At 40.1% G+C, this 17312-nt stretch overlaps 1 protein-coding gene across 1 annotated transcript in view; it reads right to left on the bottom strand.

Annotated features, from left to right (window-relative positions):
• The window catches only part of STAU2 (staufen double-stranded RNA binding protein 2), a 233760-nt gene that overhangs the window by 176177 nt on the left and 40271 nt on the right, over positions 1 to 17312 (bottom strand). The window contains 3 exon segments of the mRNA XM_043507711.1: positions 2423 to 2497; positions 2499 to 2531; positions 11310 to 11469. Of these exon segments, the coding sequence (XP_043363646.1) occupies positions 2423 to 2497; positions 2499 to 2531; positions 11310 to 11469 (268 nt within the window).

Raw genomic sequence — 17312 nt, 5'->3', positions numbered from 1 at the left:
CTCCAAATATTATGCAATTCTGAAAAACTGTTCACATGAAACATTAAATACCTTTAACCATTTGCTCATCTACGTAACAGAGCACAGCTTTAATATTTACTACAGCTTTGTCAGATGAAGAAAATGCTGAACATTCTACAGCTATCATATGATAAAGATAATGAAAGCTTTAATGCATGACTGGAATAATACAAAATATTCTTGAGAACAATCTCATTAGAAACACAAGATCCTGCAAGTTATCACAAATTGGTTAGTCATTTTAATGAAATATAAGATATCTTTTTAAAACAATACAAAGGTTAAGCTTCAATTCTACCCAAGAATGTCAACAACATTTACATTTAATGACACTAAATAAACACACACAGAAAAATTGGTATGTTTTTGAAAGATTAATTCCCTCTGATTTTAAAAATCTTCCCAATATAATTTTTTTTTTAATTATATGTTGTTCCCTCTTGGTAGGCGGGCAAGAAACTATTTATGGAAACAACATTATAGTAATAACATTCTTCAGAATATTCTCATGCAAATGGCACAGTAGATTTCCCTGTATCAGACATTCCCATCTTCGCGTCTTCTTACTTGACACCACTTATGGCTGCAACAACCTCCTGATTAACACCTCCAAAGCACCATCACTCTTTACCTTCAAAAATCTTCCAAACTCCCCAACTACTGTGTGACTCATTGCCCATCTCCCTATATGTTAGTGTACTGATTTGTATGACTCAGTCATAGGGTAAATGGCTGCTATATTTGAAGTTGGAGCCAGCGCCCCTGTGCCACAGCAGGTGCTCCCATTTGGCCAATTAAGAGAGAGATGCAGCACCTAGGTGCTATAAAGAATCAGGGAGAGACCCAGTGAGGACTCCCAGAGAATCTGAGAAAACTGTTTCAGTCAGGAAGGGCAGGCAAGACCAGGGGACTGGAGGAGTCCCAGAAGAAAACTGAAGGCAGTTTCTGGGACAAGGTAGGAGAACAGCACAAGCAGTTTGCTGGTTGGCATTCCTGAGAGAGGGCTGAAGACAGGAGGAGCAGCAGAGGGAGTTGCCTGCTGACCCTAAGCCTGAGAGCTGGAACTGAGGGCCAGAAAGGGCTTAAGACAGGAGGAGGAGCTTACCCACTGACATCTCCAGGGCCAGAAAGCCAGAACCATGAGAGAGCCAGGGGGAGTGAGGGATGCTCCCAGCACAGATGCTGTGGGCACTCCCACTGAGAAGAATGAGACTAGATTCCAGTTGGAAGGGCTGAGGTGGCTGTCCTGGAACAAGGACAGGAGAGGACTGAAAGTCTGGGCATGGTTGAATGCACCAGTATGTGGGGAAAATGAGGAATGAGAGGTCTTAAGCTTTAATGACTGCTTGCATTGGGGTGAGAATCGGACTAAATATTTGAGACTCCTCTTGTGGACTATGGTGTTGTAATAAACCAGTCCCAAGGAGAGGTAATATTGAAATAAGAAAGCCAGAAGTGATATTAGGCCACCTTAGAAGGAAAACTGAAGCAGGTGTGCCTGTCATGCCATGACCTACCACCGGAGCGTGTTCCAGGCAGGCTGCTCTATGAAACACTACAATATAGTAGCATGTGGCTGTGGAGTATAAACCTTTCTGTGGCAAGGAACCTGTTATTTGTTGGCACTATTACTGTAGAGCAACTTGTGCTCTTATAGTACTAGATAAATAATACAACCATTAACTATATAAGCAACTGTAGTCTAAGTGACTAGTTATGTGAGTAAATTATCCATGTGCTGAAGTACTGACAGGATTAGGGCCTAAATAAGGAACATTAAGAGAGAGAGTCTGGCCCGTAGATAAAATGGGATTTGAGGAGGAGAAAGATAGGAAAAAAAGAAGTGAGGGCATTACAATAACCCTTTGAGAAGGGGACATGTATTGTGAAGTGTCCTTATAGGAGCTTTCATGGTGTCTCAATGTCTTGCAGCATCTCCCAGGATTAGAAGAGAAGGTCTAGGTTGCCCGCTCGCGCTCTCTCTCTCTCTCTCTCTCAGCGTGTGGTTTGTTTTGATATTTGGGTTTTTTTCTGTGTTGAAGTGGCTATCAATTCCAATTTCATAACCCATGATGGCAAAGGATAAACAAAGAGTCACTCTACATCCATTAAAGACTGAAGGACAATGGACCTATCAGTGTCTACATGTTTGGCCCACATTTATTTGACAGAGCAGCCAATTTTAATAATATAAAATGACACCTTAGATTCAGATTAATTTTCAAATTTCTTTTCTTATTTAGAATTTGCATGCATTTATTTGTAAGAGTAGCGAGCTTGTAATGAATGCTCTCACCCAGTCCTTCTGCTTTAGTTGTTGCTTATTACATTTTTATAAACACTTGGAAGATAGCAAGACAGCTCAATATATAACTGGTATACTCACATATATAACACATACCTCAAAACTGACAGGCATGTTGCGCTTCAGGCAATTTCAAACCACTATGCTGATCTCAGATTTGTTTGCATCTTTTTTCTTCTTCTGTTTCCTTTCCTGCCTCTCCATTCTGCATCATATAAACAAGGTAAGCATATTAAAATACTTGCTTTCAAGTAGCAGAAATGCAATTTCTCCTTATTCCTCAATGTCTAGAATATATTTTCACCAAAACAATACTGTTGTGAACTGCAAGCATTTCATAATTTGTTTAACTTTAAAGAGACTGACATAATTACTGATAAATATTAGAATTATAAATTACAGACTTAGAGCTACTATGGGTAGCGATCGATCTATCATTGATCAATTTATCGCATCTCATCTAGACATGTTAAATCGAATCCCCAAATTGATGCCTGTACTCACCTCGGGCAGGAGGAGTAAGCAGAGTCGACGGGGGAGCCGCCTGCGGGTTCAACTCGCTGCTGTGAGGAAGGGCCAGGAAAGTCGAACTAAGATGCTTCAGCTGAGTGTAGACCCAGGCCTTAAGCGGTTTGGTAAATGTCCACATTTTCTGAAATACTCAGTCTCTACCCTTCAGAGTGAAGCTTCCTCTTATGTTCATCTATTATGTTCATCTGTCTGAACAGCCATTAAATTTTTGGCCCTGCAAGTTTTCCTGACTCCCTATAAGTCACATCGTATTATGATCTGCGTAACACATTACCCGCCATCCACTTACCTGTAAAATCAACACAAAACGTAGCCACACCTTATATTAAAGGAACATTTATACATGGTTATAAAGGATAAACAAATAAGCAATTTTACAGACTTTTAAGATGATTAGAAACACGGTTTATAATAGTCTATAACACACACTATTCATATCCATAACAAGACTGTTACAGTTCTAGGGCAGCCCGTGTCTTCCAAGTACCAGGCCCACATCTGTATTTCTCTCAAGGTGGAATTCTGCGATTTATCCCCACTCTCTGACTGGGCCACTAGGTTACAGTACCCATCTACCAACCATATCCTCAGCAGGTCCTGCTGAGTTTTAGCCCCTGCTTAGATTTTCACTCCAGGAGCCCATCACCAGCATGAAAATGCAGTGACAGAGAACAGTTTCTTCCAAACAAAGTATTATTTAATTATCCTTAGGACCATAACAACAACAACAAAAAACAAAAGGCCTAACATATTATCCTATCTATATCTTAGCCTTTCCTTGCAAGGTCAGAAGTCTCCATTTGTCCCAGGCATTCCCCCGTATTGGGTTTGGTGAGGCACACTGCATCTCTGCAGCTTCTGCCCCTCAGCTCTGTCCCCCAGTCAGTGTTCTCCTGTCTCCTCAGAGACTCAGCTTTTAAGTGCTTTCAAGCTCTTTAAGATTTCCCACCTGAAAAGCCCCTGAGGTTTGTTTCAGACAAGGATATTTCCCCATTTTGTGGGTTCTGTTTCTATATCAGTTGAGGTAAACGTCCAAAGATTATCATCTACATTGTCTGTTTGGGCACCAGAAATTAGGGCTATCCAGAGTCACTGAGTTTGGCTTCTCCAGACCAAAGCTAAATAAAGGCTCATTTAAACAGTGCTTTAATCCATACCAGAAGGGTGCACATTTTAATTCACAATAGCATATCTTGCTCTAACTGGCTCATGTGGACCCTGCTGGTGCACAGATTATATATAAATTTAACTACTACTATATTATATATAAATAAATAATATATACAAATACAGATAATACCCACATTCTTCACAATAACTATAAATTATATTAATTTATTAACCTTTTATAAACTATTTATAAATTTAAACTTATGCATAAGAAACAAACTACTAAAATGTACAGGAATGGAAAGCCTTTATTTATCTCAGCAAATGGTCACAAAAGTCTACAAACGGGGTCCAAACACTCAGCTAGCTTTCCAATTTAAGCTTTGACCATGAAAATGCTCTTCAATATTTTTAGCAATGGTCTGGAAGAAAACACAAAATCATTGCTGCTAAAGTTTACAAGTGATGCAAATTTAGAGAAATGGTAAATGTCCAGGACAGATCAATTCTACAGAGATCTGGATCATGTGGTAAGGGGAACTCATTTGAACATCATGTATGTTAGTACAGCTAAATACAAGGTCACACACCTGGAACCAAGAATGCAGGTCACACTTATAGGATGGCAGACTATTTTGGAAAGCAGTGACTCAGAAAAGGGACTTAGGGGGTTATGGTGGATAATGAACTAAACATGAACTTGCAGCGGGTTGCAGAGGCTAACAGAGCAAATGCACTCCTTGGATATATAATAGGGGAATACTGAATAGAAGTAGGGAGGTGTTGTTACCACTGAAGACTTCATTAGCAAGACCATTACTGGAATGCTGTGTCTAGTTCTGGGGCCACACTTTAAAATAGACATTGACAAAAGGGTTCAGAAAAGAGCTACAAGCACGATCTGTGGTTTGGAAAACCTGATTTACAGTGAGAGAAGCCTAAACAATTTGTCTTATAAAGGTGAGTTAACCACAGTCTGGAACCACCTACATGGGGGGGGGGGCAAGATTTCTGATAGTAGGGGGCTCTTCAAATCTAGCAGTCAAAGGCATAATGAGATCTAATAGATGGAAGCTAAAGCTAAACAAATTCAGACTAGAAATAAAGTATACTTTATTTTTTACAATGAGGTTAACCAACCACTAGAACAATTTACCTTGGGTGTGGTAAAATCTTTTAAATCATGGTTGGATGTCTTTCTAAAAGCTTTGCTCAAGCTCAGACAGAAGTTTTGGGACTGATGTAGGAATTCCTATGTAAAATTCTATGGGCTGTGTTCTGTAGGTAATAAAGGTCCCTTCTTCCCCTTAAAATCTCTGAATTTATGAATATTCTTGCAGGGAGTGCAAATGTGAGCACAGGCTTGGCAAAGGCACAAGTAACATTATGGATTAGGCAAAGTCCTCAGCCCTGAGCAGCAGTAAGTCTCAAGCTTCTTCCATATCTTCTTGAATGTAAAGGAAGCCAAAGTGCATAAGAGGAAGGTCATGTACAAATTACGAGAGTGTCTAAAGATTCATGGGTTTAAATGTAATCCTCATCATAACTCTGAAGCTCTTAGCTATGCATTCGCTTCTTAGGCCTCACTTCTGCTAGTTGGCAGGGGTAATTTGGCAGCCACAATGTAGTTCTTTCATTAGTGCAGGTTCCGATTCCTATATGCTCCCTCTCCTGCTCACTGCTGTTCACCTTGTGCTTTCTCCACACTTTGCACAACGTAATACCAAGTCCACAAAATTTATTTTAAGTGCTTTAACATGTCTAAAAGATTGTGTGCCTCACATTAAGTTAAAAAAAACACTATCATAATTTGAAAAATAGAGAAATCTGCATTAAACAGACACCTGCTTATGAAGGACAAAAGATGAACCGTACCTATTTATGTATTATTTATTGTGCTCTATAATGTACTGAACATAGAGGAATTCATGGTTTCCATCTCAAGGATTTTATAGTCTACATTAGGCCTACATCACAGTTCAGATGCACAAACACCAGATGGAACTGAGTCACTGGTTTGTATTTGTCACAATTTAGGACAACTGCATCTGTATTTCCCCTCAGTGGTCCAGCAAGGGCACCATTCCCAGGCTTCCAGCTTTCCAGCCGTCACCTCTCTTGGGTGGAGAGGCTCGTCCCTCTTCCTTTTGACCAGGATATTTCCAGGCTGCACAGTTCCCTGTCTTCACTGTGCATTTCCCAACACAGACAGGTTGCCCAAGGTCAACCTGCTTGCTTTCTCTTTAGAGACAGCTGACAGGTGTAATTGCTACTGTTATAAGGTATCATACTGTGACATTGCATCATATCATGCTTTATAGAAATATGCTTATGAGTGTAAATATAACATAACTGGAATATGTTTTATGCTAGATATGCCATGTAATGTATCTTTGCAAAGGTTATGTTCTACAGAATTCATCCTATTTGCATGCACGTAACATTTTATATCTGAAGTTATGAGCATTGGCTCTATGCTTGTATTTAAAGCATTTGCTGTAGGAAGTACATAAGGCAGATTTGGTCAACATAGTATGAAGGGGTTATTCAAGTAATTGGGAGTACTTAGTTAACAATGGAACTTGGGAGATGCCAATCCACATCTAAGCTTCCCTGGGAACATTCAAACTAACATGTAAACAATGGAGTCGGCCTACAAAAAGCTGAATTATTCATAGACATGTGACTTGCCCAGGTGACTGCAAAACTCCATCTTGTAGAGGGGATTTAACCCACAAGAGAGAGACTATATAAGCACCTGGAAACCTCTCCATTTTGTCTTCAGCTGGCTCAAAAGATAGCCTCTCCACCCCAAAGAGATGCCTGAAAGAAACTGGAACAAAGGACAGAAACTACAGGGGTGTGAGTGATTGCTGGACCCAGACTAGGAGGAAGTCTAGTCTGTAAAAGAAGCTTATTTGAACATCTCTGAGGGTGAGATTTACCTGCATTTTCTGTATGTCCTTTTCTGTATTAGGCTTAGACTTGCAAGTTTTATTTTATTTTGCTTGATAACTTACTTTGTTCTGTCTGTTATTACTTGAAACTACTTAAATCCTACTTTTTTATATTTAATAAAATCACTTTTTACTTACTAATTAACCCAGAGCAAGTAATTAATTCCTGGGGGAGCAAACAGCTGTGCATATCTCTCTATCAGTGTGATAGAGGATGACCAATTTATGGGTTTACTCTGTATAAGCTTTATACAGAGTAAAAAAGATTTATTTGGGGTTTGGATCACATTGGGAACTGAGTATCTGGGTGTTGGAGACAGGAGCACTTGTTAAGCTGTTTTCAGTTAAGCCTGCAGCTTTTGGGGGACATGATTTGGATCTGGGCCTATGTTTGTAGCAGGCTAGTGTCTGGCTCAACAAGGCAAGGTACTGAAGTCTCAAGCTGTCAGGGAAAACAGGCTCAAGGGTAGTCCCAGCACATCAGGTGGAAGTCCTAAGGGGGTTTCTATGACCCAACCTGTCACACACACATCACTTCCCCTGCAAGTCTACTTTATTCTTAAGGTAAAAAGCACTAAAGAAAAAACATATCTAAAACAAACAATAAAATGACCTACATGTATGTTAATAAGCTTACCAGGGTTCACCCCAACCCTAACATGGACTCTGGCAGGAACAGACCTTCAGATCCCCACCCAAGGGGGAATTCCTTGTGGTTACCAATTCATCACAGCTGAGCTTCAGCTCTGAACAAGCACCCAGACCTTCCAACCCCACCCTAGGGACTGGGGCCCTCTTGTGGACCAGGGGTTCTGTCAGTTTGCTGGATCAGAAAGATAACTCTGAGCCAGTGTAAAACCAGGCTATTTATCCAAAACCCCTTTCTTTGTCTATTAGTTCAGACTGGATTCTCCATATGCATATCTCTTCAGGGGGGTGGCTTCAAAGGGTTGAATACATAAGAAGTTCATTAGCATCCCCCCTTCCTACTAGAGAAGGTACATTCAATGCCACAGTAACATATACCCAACTGCATTTTTAATACAACATATCTCAAAGGTATTAACCTTAATTCAATAAGGTTTAAATTGAGTCAAAGTTTATCTTAATTCTATAACTTTTGTACAGGACGTTGTCCGTTTGTCAAAGTATTTAAATTTGCCCACTACCACTCTACTTGTAGGTAGATCATACTGCAAGGATGATGCAAGAAGTCTCCAGGTATACAAATTACACCAAACCTAAGTATCATCACTGTAATTGTGAAGGGAGATGTTTGATCACTCACATAGCTGCAGAAAATTCAGATCTCAGATGGACAAGAAACATAATGGCAGAGGAAGATACTTTTTGCTTATAATAAAACAAGCTAAAATGAGCAAAAATTCATTTTAGAACTTGAGGTCCTTGTACAAGCCCTTCCAGATGCTACTTATGGGGCTGACAGGTTTGTCTTCACATTATAAAATAACATTCCCATTTTCGTTCTTGAGCACAGCTCCTTCAGCACAACTGCACAGGACTCCCAATGGTCAAGTTCTATCTATCTGAGTAAGTTTATGGTGCCCATTTCCACAGTATCTGATCACCACAGTCTTTAATGTATTATCCTGCCAACACCCCATATGAGGTAAAGAAGTACCATTTAGCCTCATTTAAAGATGGGGTACTGATGTACAGAGAGCCTAAGTGATGTACCAGAAGTCTACAGGAAGTCTATGGCAGAGAAGGGACCTGACTCCAGGTCTCCCAAGTCCTAGGCTAGTGTCCTAACCACTAGACCACCCTTTCTCTCTTTGATTTTAGATATTTCACCAATGGGACACTCAGTTTTCATTTTACATCACAGTTCCCTGAACTCATGTGGGGAAAAAGTTATTTTTTCCAAACCTCTTAACTGCTGACCATAGTTGGGATATATATTCAATCAAGCCAAGGCTTGGCCTCCCTGTTCATTGTGCCGCAAAAGTAAAATGCAGGTTCAAATCTATGTAGCTGTACCTCCAACTACCTGATTTGTGCTCACAGGTCTATTGTGAGTTCAAACTGCATTCCCAAAAGAGAAGCTGCCCTTCTGAAAATGCATTCCTTCCTGTCTAACTGGAGAGTTGGAGAACTTCAAATGTCTGCTTTGTGGTAAGAAAATTATGAGGTTTCCCTAACTAAGTTAGATCTGGAAAGACACAGAACCATGTGGACAGCCCAACAGAAGTTGTAGTTAAGAATCTCAGATTTGTACAACCACAACTTATCCTTTGGAAGCCTTTGGATATCCTGAGGGACCTGATAAAATGATGCCGTTATATTCTTGTGACTGGGACATACAGTTAAATCTGAGATCCTATTGCTTTTTTTGGGTAAATAAATAACTTTTCCAGTTTCACATACATAGACCATGAAGAAATGAGCACCTAAACAGAACTACCCATATAATTTATTTCCCACAATTACTTGTTAGTATATATACTTGGATGATAGCAGTTTACTTTATGGGATATCAGAAACTAAATGATGTTAACAAATATAATCGCTGGCAAGTGAAGAATAAGCAACATTTTGCTGTGCTCATTAATGGACATCTTGAATTCAAGGACCCTTCCTGAAAAATGTAATACTAAAAAACAAAAACACAATATAGAACTAAAAAGTCTCTCTCTCTCTTAGTCAAACTTCACAGCTTGGGTTTTTTAAGACAGCATCCAGTCCTTCGGAAAACATAAGTGAAGTGATATTTTCCTACAATCTTCTAAATTCTCTTAAATTTTTCTTTAAAGACTCCTAACCAATCCTCTTGAACGACTTGGAGAAATAATATTCTCCCTGATCCAGAAAAGGAATGATGGCATAACTAACGAGGGTTAGTAAAATTCTCTCTCACCCACAATGACGACTATTCAGGTATAGTTTGGGAATAGCAAGAGAATAAAAGTTGCATAATTGTTCTTTTGATAAACAGAATTATTTCACATTTAAATGGTAGCTTAAAACAAAAAACTCCAGGTATTTTAGGGTGTTTTTTTTTGTTTTTTTTTTTTTGTTTTTTGTTTTTTTTTTTTTTTAAAGATTATTGCTCTGCACAGGCTCTCAATAGGTATTGTCCAAAAGGGAATGCATTGAGGGCATTTTGGTGTCTTCCAAGTATGCGTGTTCTGGCTCAAGTCACTTGGCAATTTTGTTGTTATAAACCTTTTCATTTGCAAGGTTACCTGTGAGACAGTTCTAATTATTTATTTTGCTTAAATATTTTTTTAAAATGTGTTGGAAAATTTTCATTTCTAAAGCAATGCAAATATTGATCCTTACAAATCCTTACAACACTGAAGAAAGCTAATGAACCACCCAGGGACTAACAGGCTGAAAGCCTAAAACCCTCTTACAGCTGTTCAATAGCCTATTTAAAGTGAGTCGGTGATCTTAGTGAGGTTCCTCATGCACAAACATTCACTTCAAAAATACACATCACCATTTGGCTTTTATTCTGAAAAATATCAGAACACATTATTAACTTCTTGGGACAGGGACCAATCTTTTTCATAGTCTGTAGAACACATTCATGGCACTATGTACATTTATTAATAATAATTCATTCTCAGAGGTCATGGATTAAATAGGTATTTGATGCACTTTCGGGGATGACCACAGAGCTTTCTATTTTGCTTCTTAACAACTCTTGACAATCTTTCCATTTTATCTTAGAAGAATTATATGTTGTCACAACTTAAGTCTATTCAATAGTTTGTTCCTTACCACTTCCTTCAGCAATAGGCATGTGGATAAACTGCCTTTTGACAATAATCACCTGCTTTCTATATTGATCAGCTGCTACCACATTTACTATGGTTATTAGGAAAAACAACCAGCTAGTGAATTCAACACTATAAAAATTGAAAACTGAAAAATAAGCTGGGAGAGTAAGCTTAATAGAACCATGTTACCAGAGTTCATTTCCCAGAAGTTTGTGGATTCTAGGAAACCAAGCCCACAATTGAATCCACCCACTAGCTATCTCTCTCTTTCCAAACACCAATGACTACACTTATTCCCCTTCTCCTCTAAGCTTCTAGACTTTAAAACTTTATTAGTGTTTCATCATAGTTATAACAAGAACCTTCCTATTCTCATCACTTGCTTTTTAACCTGTTATTTTAAAACAGTTTTCATTCAGATTGAAATTACATCCTGTTTCTAGTATTTTTTTTTTTAAAAAGTAAAATATGTTCTGTGCATGTAAACACTTCTGAGAGAGAGAGAGAGAAAATGAGAATTCTGGAAAAAATCCACTGAGCTGTTTTTTTCCATAACCTTTTAATGACATGAGCATCCAAATGTGGGATTTGAGTACCAAAGTTTGACAACGAGGCTCAGTAAGTTTTTAAATCACAAACCTGAGGTAATTTTTCTGGGATAGGTTCATTCTGGAGAGCTTGAAGGGCCTTCATTGCAGCATTGTGTCTAGCAGCTTGACGAGTCTTTCCTTCACCAAAAAACTCACTGTTGCCAACAGTCAATTGGACATAAAAAATCTTAGGCACTGGGCAGTGATACCTATGAAGTAATAAAGAACAAGTTCATTCCTTGTTATGGGTTAAAACACGCAATATAATTTATGAAAACAGCATGTGATTTTTATTTACAGTACAGTAATAACTAAAATGGACAATACACCTTTTTGGTCACAAAGGATATATGAGCAAAATATATTATGCATTTCTCAGCTGGCCCTCCAACAATCCTGTTTGCAATTCAAACAAGTATTATCTATAACTTTAACTAAATACTTAAATGGACTTGTGACAAGGTGTACTGTCCCCTTAAGGCAGGTCACATGCCCCATACTGTCCTGTTTCTGGCTTCAGCCCAGAGGAATGCTGGGAGCACTAGTTATTGGGGCTGATGAGAGTTGGAGACTCCAGTGCAAAGTGTGGTGGGCTACATAAAACTAGCTCCCTTCCCTCACAAAGGTAGAGATATGGAAGGAGCAGGATCATTGGGTCTATCCAATAAGGGCCCTGGAAGGTGCATGGGTAGCTGCAGGTATTGGAAAAGCTATAGAGAGAGCTGGAAGGCTGGAAAAGAAAACTTTGCCACTGAGTCTGCTTGTCATGGAGATCACAGAGAAGGTGAAGAAATCTAAGAAGTGAAGGAAGAGGTCATAGTAAGGAAGCATGAAGAAGTTGGGATTTGGACAGGGGACTTCTTTTTGGAGCTCAAGATCAGAGTTTCTTGCAGAGGGTGGGAAGAAGCTCTGCTCCATTACCATAGTATCTGAGTGCTTCCCATGTACTAAAGCTAGAAATAATAAGCACTCTCTCTTTCTTCCTGTTCAGCCTGTAGGAGAATTACCTTACTTGGTTCACAGGGTTTATTTGTGGGTGTATATGGATGTGTTTGAGAAGATATTGCGGGAAAACTAAGATGAAGTAAATGAAATGTTCTAGTATATATCGTATCCCAAACTTTCCCACTGTTGTACCTTTATTCACACTTCTATATTCAGAGCTGAGAAAGAAAAAGATTACTGATGGTGTTCAGATAGTACAGAGACAGGTGCCAATATAAGAACACAGATAGCTAAATGGATGAATAGATCTGCAGGCTCTACAGGAATAAGGCTAGAGATAGGGAAAAGTTCTGTTGAGTCCAGTGATTCAGGACATTAGATGAAGATAATTAAACAGCTCTTAGTCTTCTTCTAAAACTCTGGACATTCCTTTCATGAAAAAATTAACATATCAGAATTGATTTATGTGCCGAGTATATGATACCTTTAAGTCGTTGACTGAGAAGGTGAAATAGTTTAGTCACAACACAGGCACGTCACAATAAAGCAAATATAATTCAAAACCAGGATGAACTACTTTCTTTTTTTCCTTCTCTTATCTCTCTTAAAATACATAGTAATCTAATATCCATGTGAGAATTATAGCCAATCCTTATTAAAATATGTTATCCTTTTTTTTAAATCTCCGTCTATGCTGACTTATCAAGATGATAATTCTATCTGTGTCAAGATTTTTAGATTTCTCTATGATAATTAAACAAAAGGTTGGTTGAAGTCTCTCTTTGAGGTAGTGGACTGCAAGTACAGATGTGTCTGAACCAACACCCAAATCTCAATCTTCCTGAGCTTTGTGGTTAGTTCTAATATATCTATAATGTGCAGAACCAAAACACTAGATCCAAATATGCCCAAAGTTTTACATCTCAGGCTCATCTCCAATTGTAGTACACTTTGGGGAATGCAAATTTATTTTTATCTTTTTCAGAAGGTGCCTGTTTTTTCTGATGCATGATTTACACTTTCACGTAGGTGTTGGAACCTATTAGGGTTTAGTACTGATATTGCTCTTCTAATATTTTGTCTTATTTTTCCTCATAGATTGGAACTCCCTCACATACTAGCTCAACTAAACTTTTTTGGGGGGATGGGGAGGGGATACAATGATACCCGTAATCAATTACTATTAAAATGATCATTCTATATTTTTAAAAAGGAAATAAGACAGGACAACTAAAAACAGAAAAAATACTACAACTACCTGTTCGATATTACATGAACAATTTTCTGTTGTTCAATTTAATTTATTCAGTGGATAATATTGTTTTTAGGGAATATTTAAAAAAATAATTTGAACTAACGTACTGCATCTTACCTATCCAAAGCGTGCATCTATGAGAATTGCCAATGACCAGTGGAAAAAATAAGGCAATATCCCACAAACCTCCCTCACAGCTGGTATAGTGTTGTCTGCCAGTGGATCTGCCCACGTGATTGCTTTAATGGTGTTTGAATGATGTGCAGTTCAACATAAGGCAGGATAAATTCTGCCATTTGCAAAGGGGAACATGCAATTCAGAGCAGTAGTTTCCTGACTCCTCACCCCACTGCTGGGCAATACCCCTTGTCTCCCACACTTCCCTTCAAACAAGGAGTTAGTGTGGCAGAAAAACATACCACACAGATGCCTTACAGATCAAATACTCTCCCATGACCCCTTTTATGCACAATTAAAATGCTTTCACTCCCCTACATGCCACACACAGTGGGAGGCTATGATCCTTAGTTCACTTTGTAGACTCAGGTCCCACAAAATGCCCTTTAAACAAAATGCTGTGTTTAGGGAGCTATTTATGAGATAATGGAGAAAATTGATATTCAGCCTGTGGCTCTCGAGCCTCGTGCAGCTCTTTAGCATTGGCAAAGTGGTTAATTTTTTACACAGTTTTGATTAATATCCTCTTACTCTGCTTGGTCTCAAGCAGAATGAGCAGAGCACTGATAACATGAACACTGCCAGGAACATGTCAAGCAGCACATGAAGCCCTATGGAGCTGAATTAAAGCTGCCAGGCCTCTACACAGCCTAGAAAAGGGTGAGGAGAGAGAGAGAGAGAGAGAGAGAGAGAGAGAGAGGAGAAACACTCCAAATTTCCAGCAAGCAGGCAAGATGGGGGAAGAGAGAAAGACAGGGGAGGAGGACAAATCGTGTCAGTCACCAAGAGTCTTAAAATAATCATGACACAACAGCCTTAAGGTGCACTGTGATGTTTACATTGTCTTTAACATGTGATGGTGCTGCATTACAAACAGAATCACAAAGCCAATGGCACAAAGTAATGTTAAGAAGTTGTGCCGAAAGATGTTGCAGCTCCCCACTCTATTCAGACTTGAAGTGCAGGGGAATCTTTCTTCTTTGTGAACAATCTTGTTATGAAGGACAGAAAAACATCAACTGCCAGTACAATGATTTGGGGTTTTTTGCATCACCACAATGATAAACTAACAGGTGTATATTTTCTGTTCCCAATCTGTGCTCCATAGAGTACTTCCAGGCACTCCATGGATCTGCTTTCTTTCTTCAGACAAAAAGAAAAGAAGTACTTGTGGCACCTCAGAGATTAAAAAATTTATTTGAGCATAAGCTTTCGTGAGCTACAGCTCACTTCATCGGATACATTCAGTGGAAAATACAGTGGGGAGATTTATATACATAGAGAACATGAAAAAATGGGTGTTACCATATACACTGTAACGAGAGTGATCACTTAAGGTGAGCTATTACCAGCAGGAGAGCAGGGCTGTGGGGGGGAAAGCCTTTTGTAGTGATAGTCAAGGTGCGCCATTACCTTCAGCCCCCAACTAAAACCTCTCCAACGCATCATCAAGGATCTACAACCGATCCTGAAGGACGACCCATCACTCTCACAGATCTTGGGAGACAGGCCAGTCCTTGCTTACAGACAGCCTCCCAACCTGAAGTAAATACTCACCAGCAACCACACATCACACAACAGAACCACTAACCCAGGAACCTATCCTTGCAACAAAGCCCGCTGCCAACTCTGTCCACATATCCATTCAGGGGACACCATTGTAGGGCCTAATCACATCAGCCACACTATCAGAGGCTTGTTCACCTGCACATCTACCAATATGACATATGCCATAATATGCCAGCAATGCCCCTCTGCCATGTACATTGGTCAAACTGGACAGTCTCTACGTAAAAGAATAAATGGACACAAATCAGACGTCAAGAATTATAACATTCAAAAACCAGTTGGAGAACACTTCAATCTCTCCGGTCACTCAATTACAGACCTGAGGGTGGCTATCCTTCAACAAAAAAACTTCAAACAAAGACTCCAACGAGAGACTGCTGAATTGGAATTAATTTGCAAACTGGATACAATTAACTTAGGCTTGAATAGAGACTGGGAATGGATGAGTCATTACACAAAGTAAAACTATTTCCCCATGTTTATATTCCCCTCCCCCACCCCCCACTGTTCGTCACACATTCTTGTCAACTGCTGGAAATGGCCCACCTTGGATTATTACTACAAAAGGTCTCCCCTCCCTCCCACCCGCTCTCCTGCTGGTAGTAGTGACCTTAAGTGATCACTCTCATTACAGTTTTCAGAGTAGCAGCCATGTTAGTCTGTATTCACAAAAAGAAAAAGGAGGACTTGTGGCACCTTAGAGACTAACAAATTTATTTGAGCATAAGCTTTTGTGAGCTACGCTGTAGCTCACGAAAGCTTGTGCTCAAATAAATTTGAAATTTGTTAGTCTCTAAGGTGCCACAAGTACTCCTTTTTTTTTTTTTTGCGAATACAGACTAACATGGCTGCTACTCTGAAACCAGTCTTCAGACAGTAACACTTCCTATTAGATTTCAAAAGACAAGGTGGGTGAGGTAATATCTTCTGTTGGCAAGAGAGATGACCTTCAGGTCTAGGAAATGTACTCAGAGTTTCAGCTAAATACAAGGTGGAACAGATTGTTTAGCATACGTAGTTAACACATAGTTCAAGGGACCATTCAAGGTGAAGTGGCCTGTCAACACCTCTCCAGTCACACGGGGGTGGGAAGAGCTGTTACGATGTTCTCAAATGAATTCATACAGAAAAACGATGAGACAAAAAAAACCCATATCACCTGTGGGTGACCACTTTTCACAATGCGACCGCTCTATACCTGGCCTCTCAGACCTCATCCTCAAAGGAAACCTGCACAACCCTTTCAAAAGATGAGCCAGGGAGCCATGGGCAGCAAGTAGCATAGGCAGGGGAAGGTGGTGCATCCTCAAACAGCCTGGCGTGGCCCCACCCATGCTCCGCCCTCAAGCCCCCTCCTGCCTGCTTCTAGTTCCCTTCTCACTCTTCTGTGGCTGGAGGCAGGCAGGCTGGGGCTGGTGTGCATAAGGCCCGGGGCTGAGACCTCCTCGCCACCCCTCCGCGGGGACCACGTCACCTACCCAGTGCGTTGGCGCTGTGAGCGCATGGGGGGGTCCAGCAGCTGTGGGGGAGGGAGAGTGGAAAGGGAGGGGCAGGGCCTCAGCCAGAGTGGGGGGGCCAGGGGTTAACCTCCCCCAATGACAAGTTCACCTGCCACCCATGCTGGGGGCTTCAATTCATAACTTTTCTGGATACTAAAAATTGAGAAGAATAGACAGGCCTGTAACTAGAGCTGATCCTGAGAATAGAAGGGTGTGCTGTCTTCCGGGTGCTAAGATACGGGATGTAGACCTGAGGTTGAAAAGGATCCTAAAGGGAGCAGGAAAGAATCCCCTAATTATCCTTCATGTGGGAACAAATGATACGGCTAGATTCTCGCTGGAAAGTATTAAGGGAGACTATGCTAGGCTGGGGAAGACGCTTAAGGAAATTGAGGCTCAGGTGATCTTTAGCGGGATCCTTCCTGTTCCTAGAGAAGGGCAACAAAGGTCTGACAAGATTATGACTGTCAACAGATGGCTTAGGCAGTGGTGCTATAAGGAGGGCTTTGGGATGTATGGCCACTGGGAGGCATTCACGGACAGAGGTCAGTTCTCTCGGGATGGACTTCATCTGAATAGGGAAGGAAATAGACTTCTAGGATCGAGG

The sequence above is a fragment of the Dermochelys coriacea genome, chromosome 2, assembly GCF_009764565.3.
Source record: "Dermochelys coriacea isolate rDerCor1 chromosome 2, rDerCor1.pri.v4, whole genome shotgun sequence".
NCBI lineage: Eukaryota > Metazoa > Chordata > Testudines > Dermochelyidae > Dermochelys > Dermochelys coriacea.
This window is presented reverse-complemented; position numbering and strand designations above follow the sequence as displayed.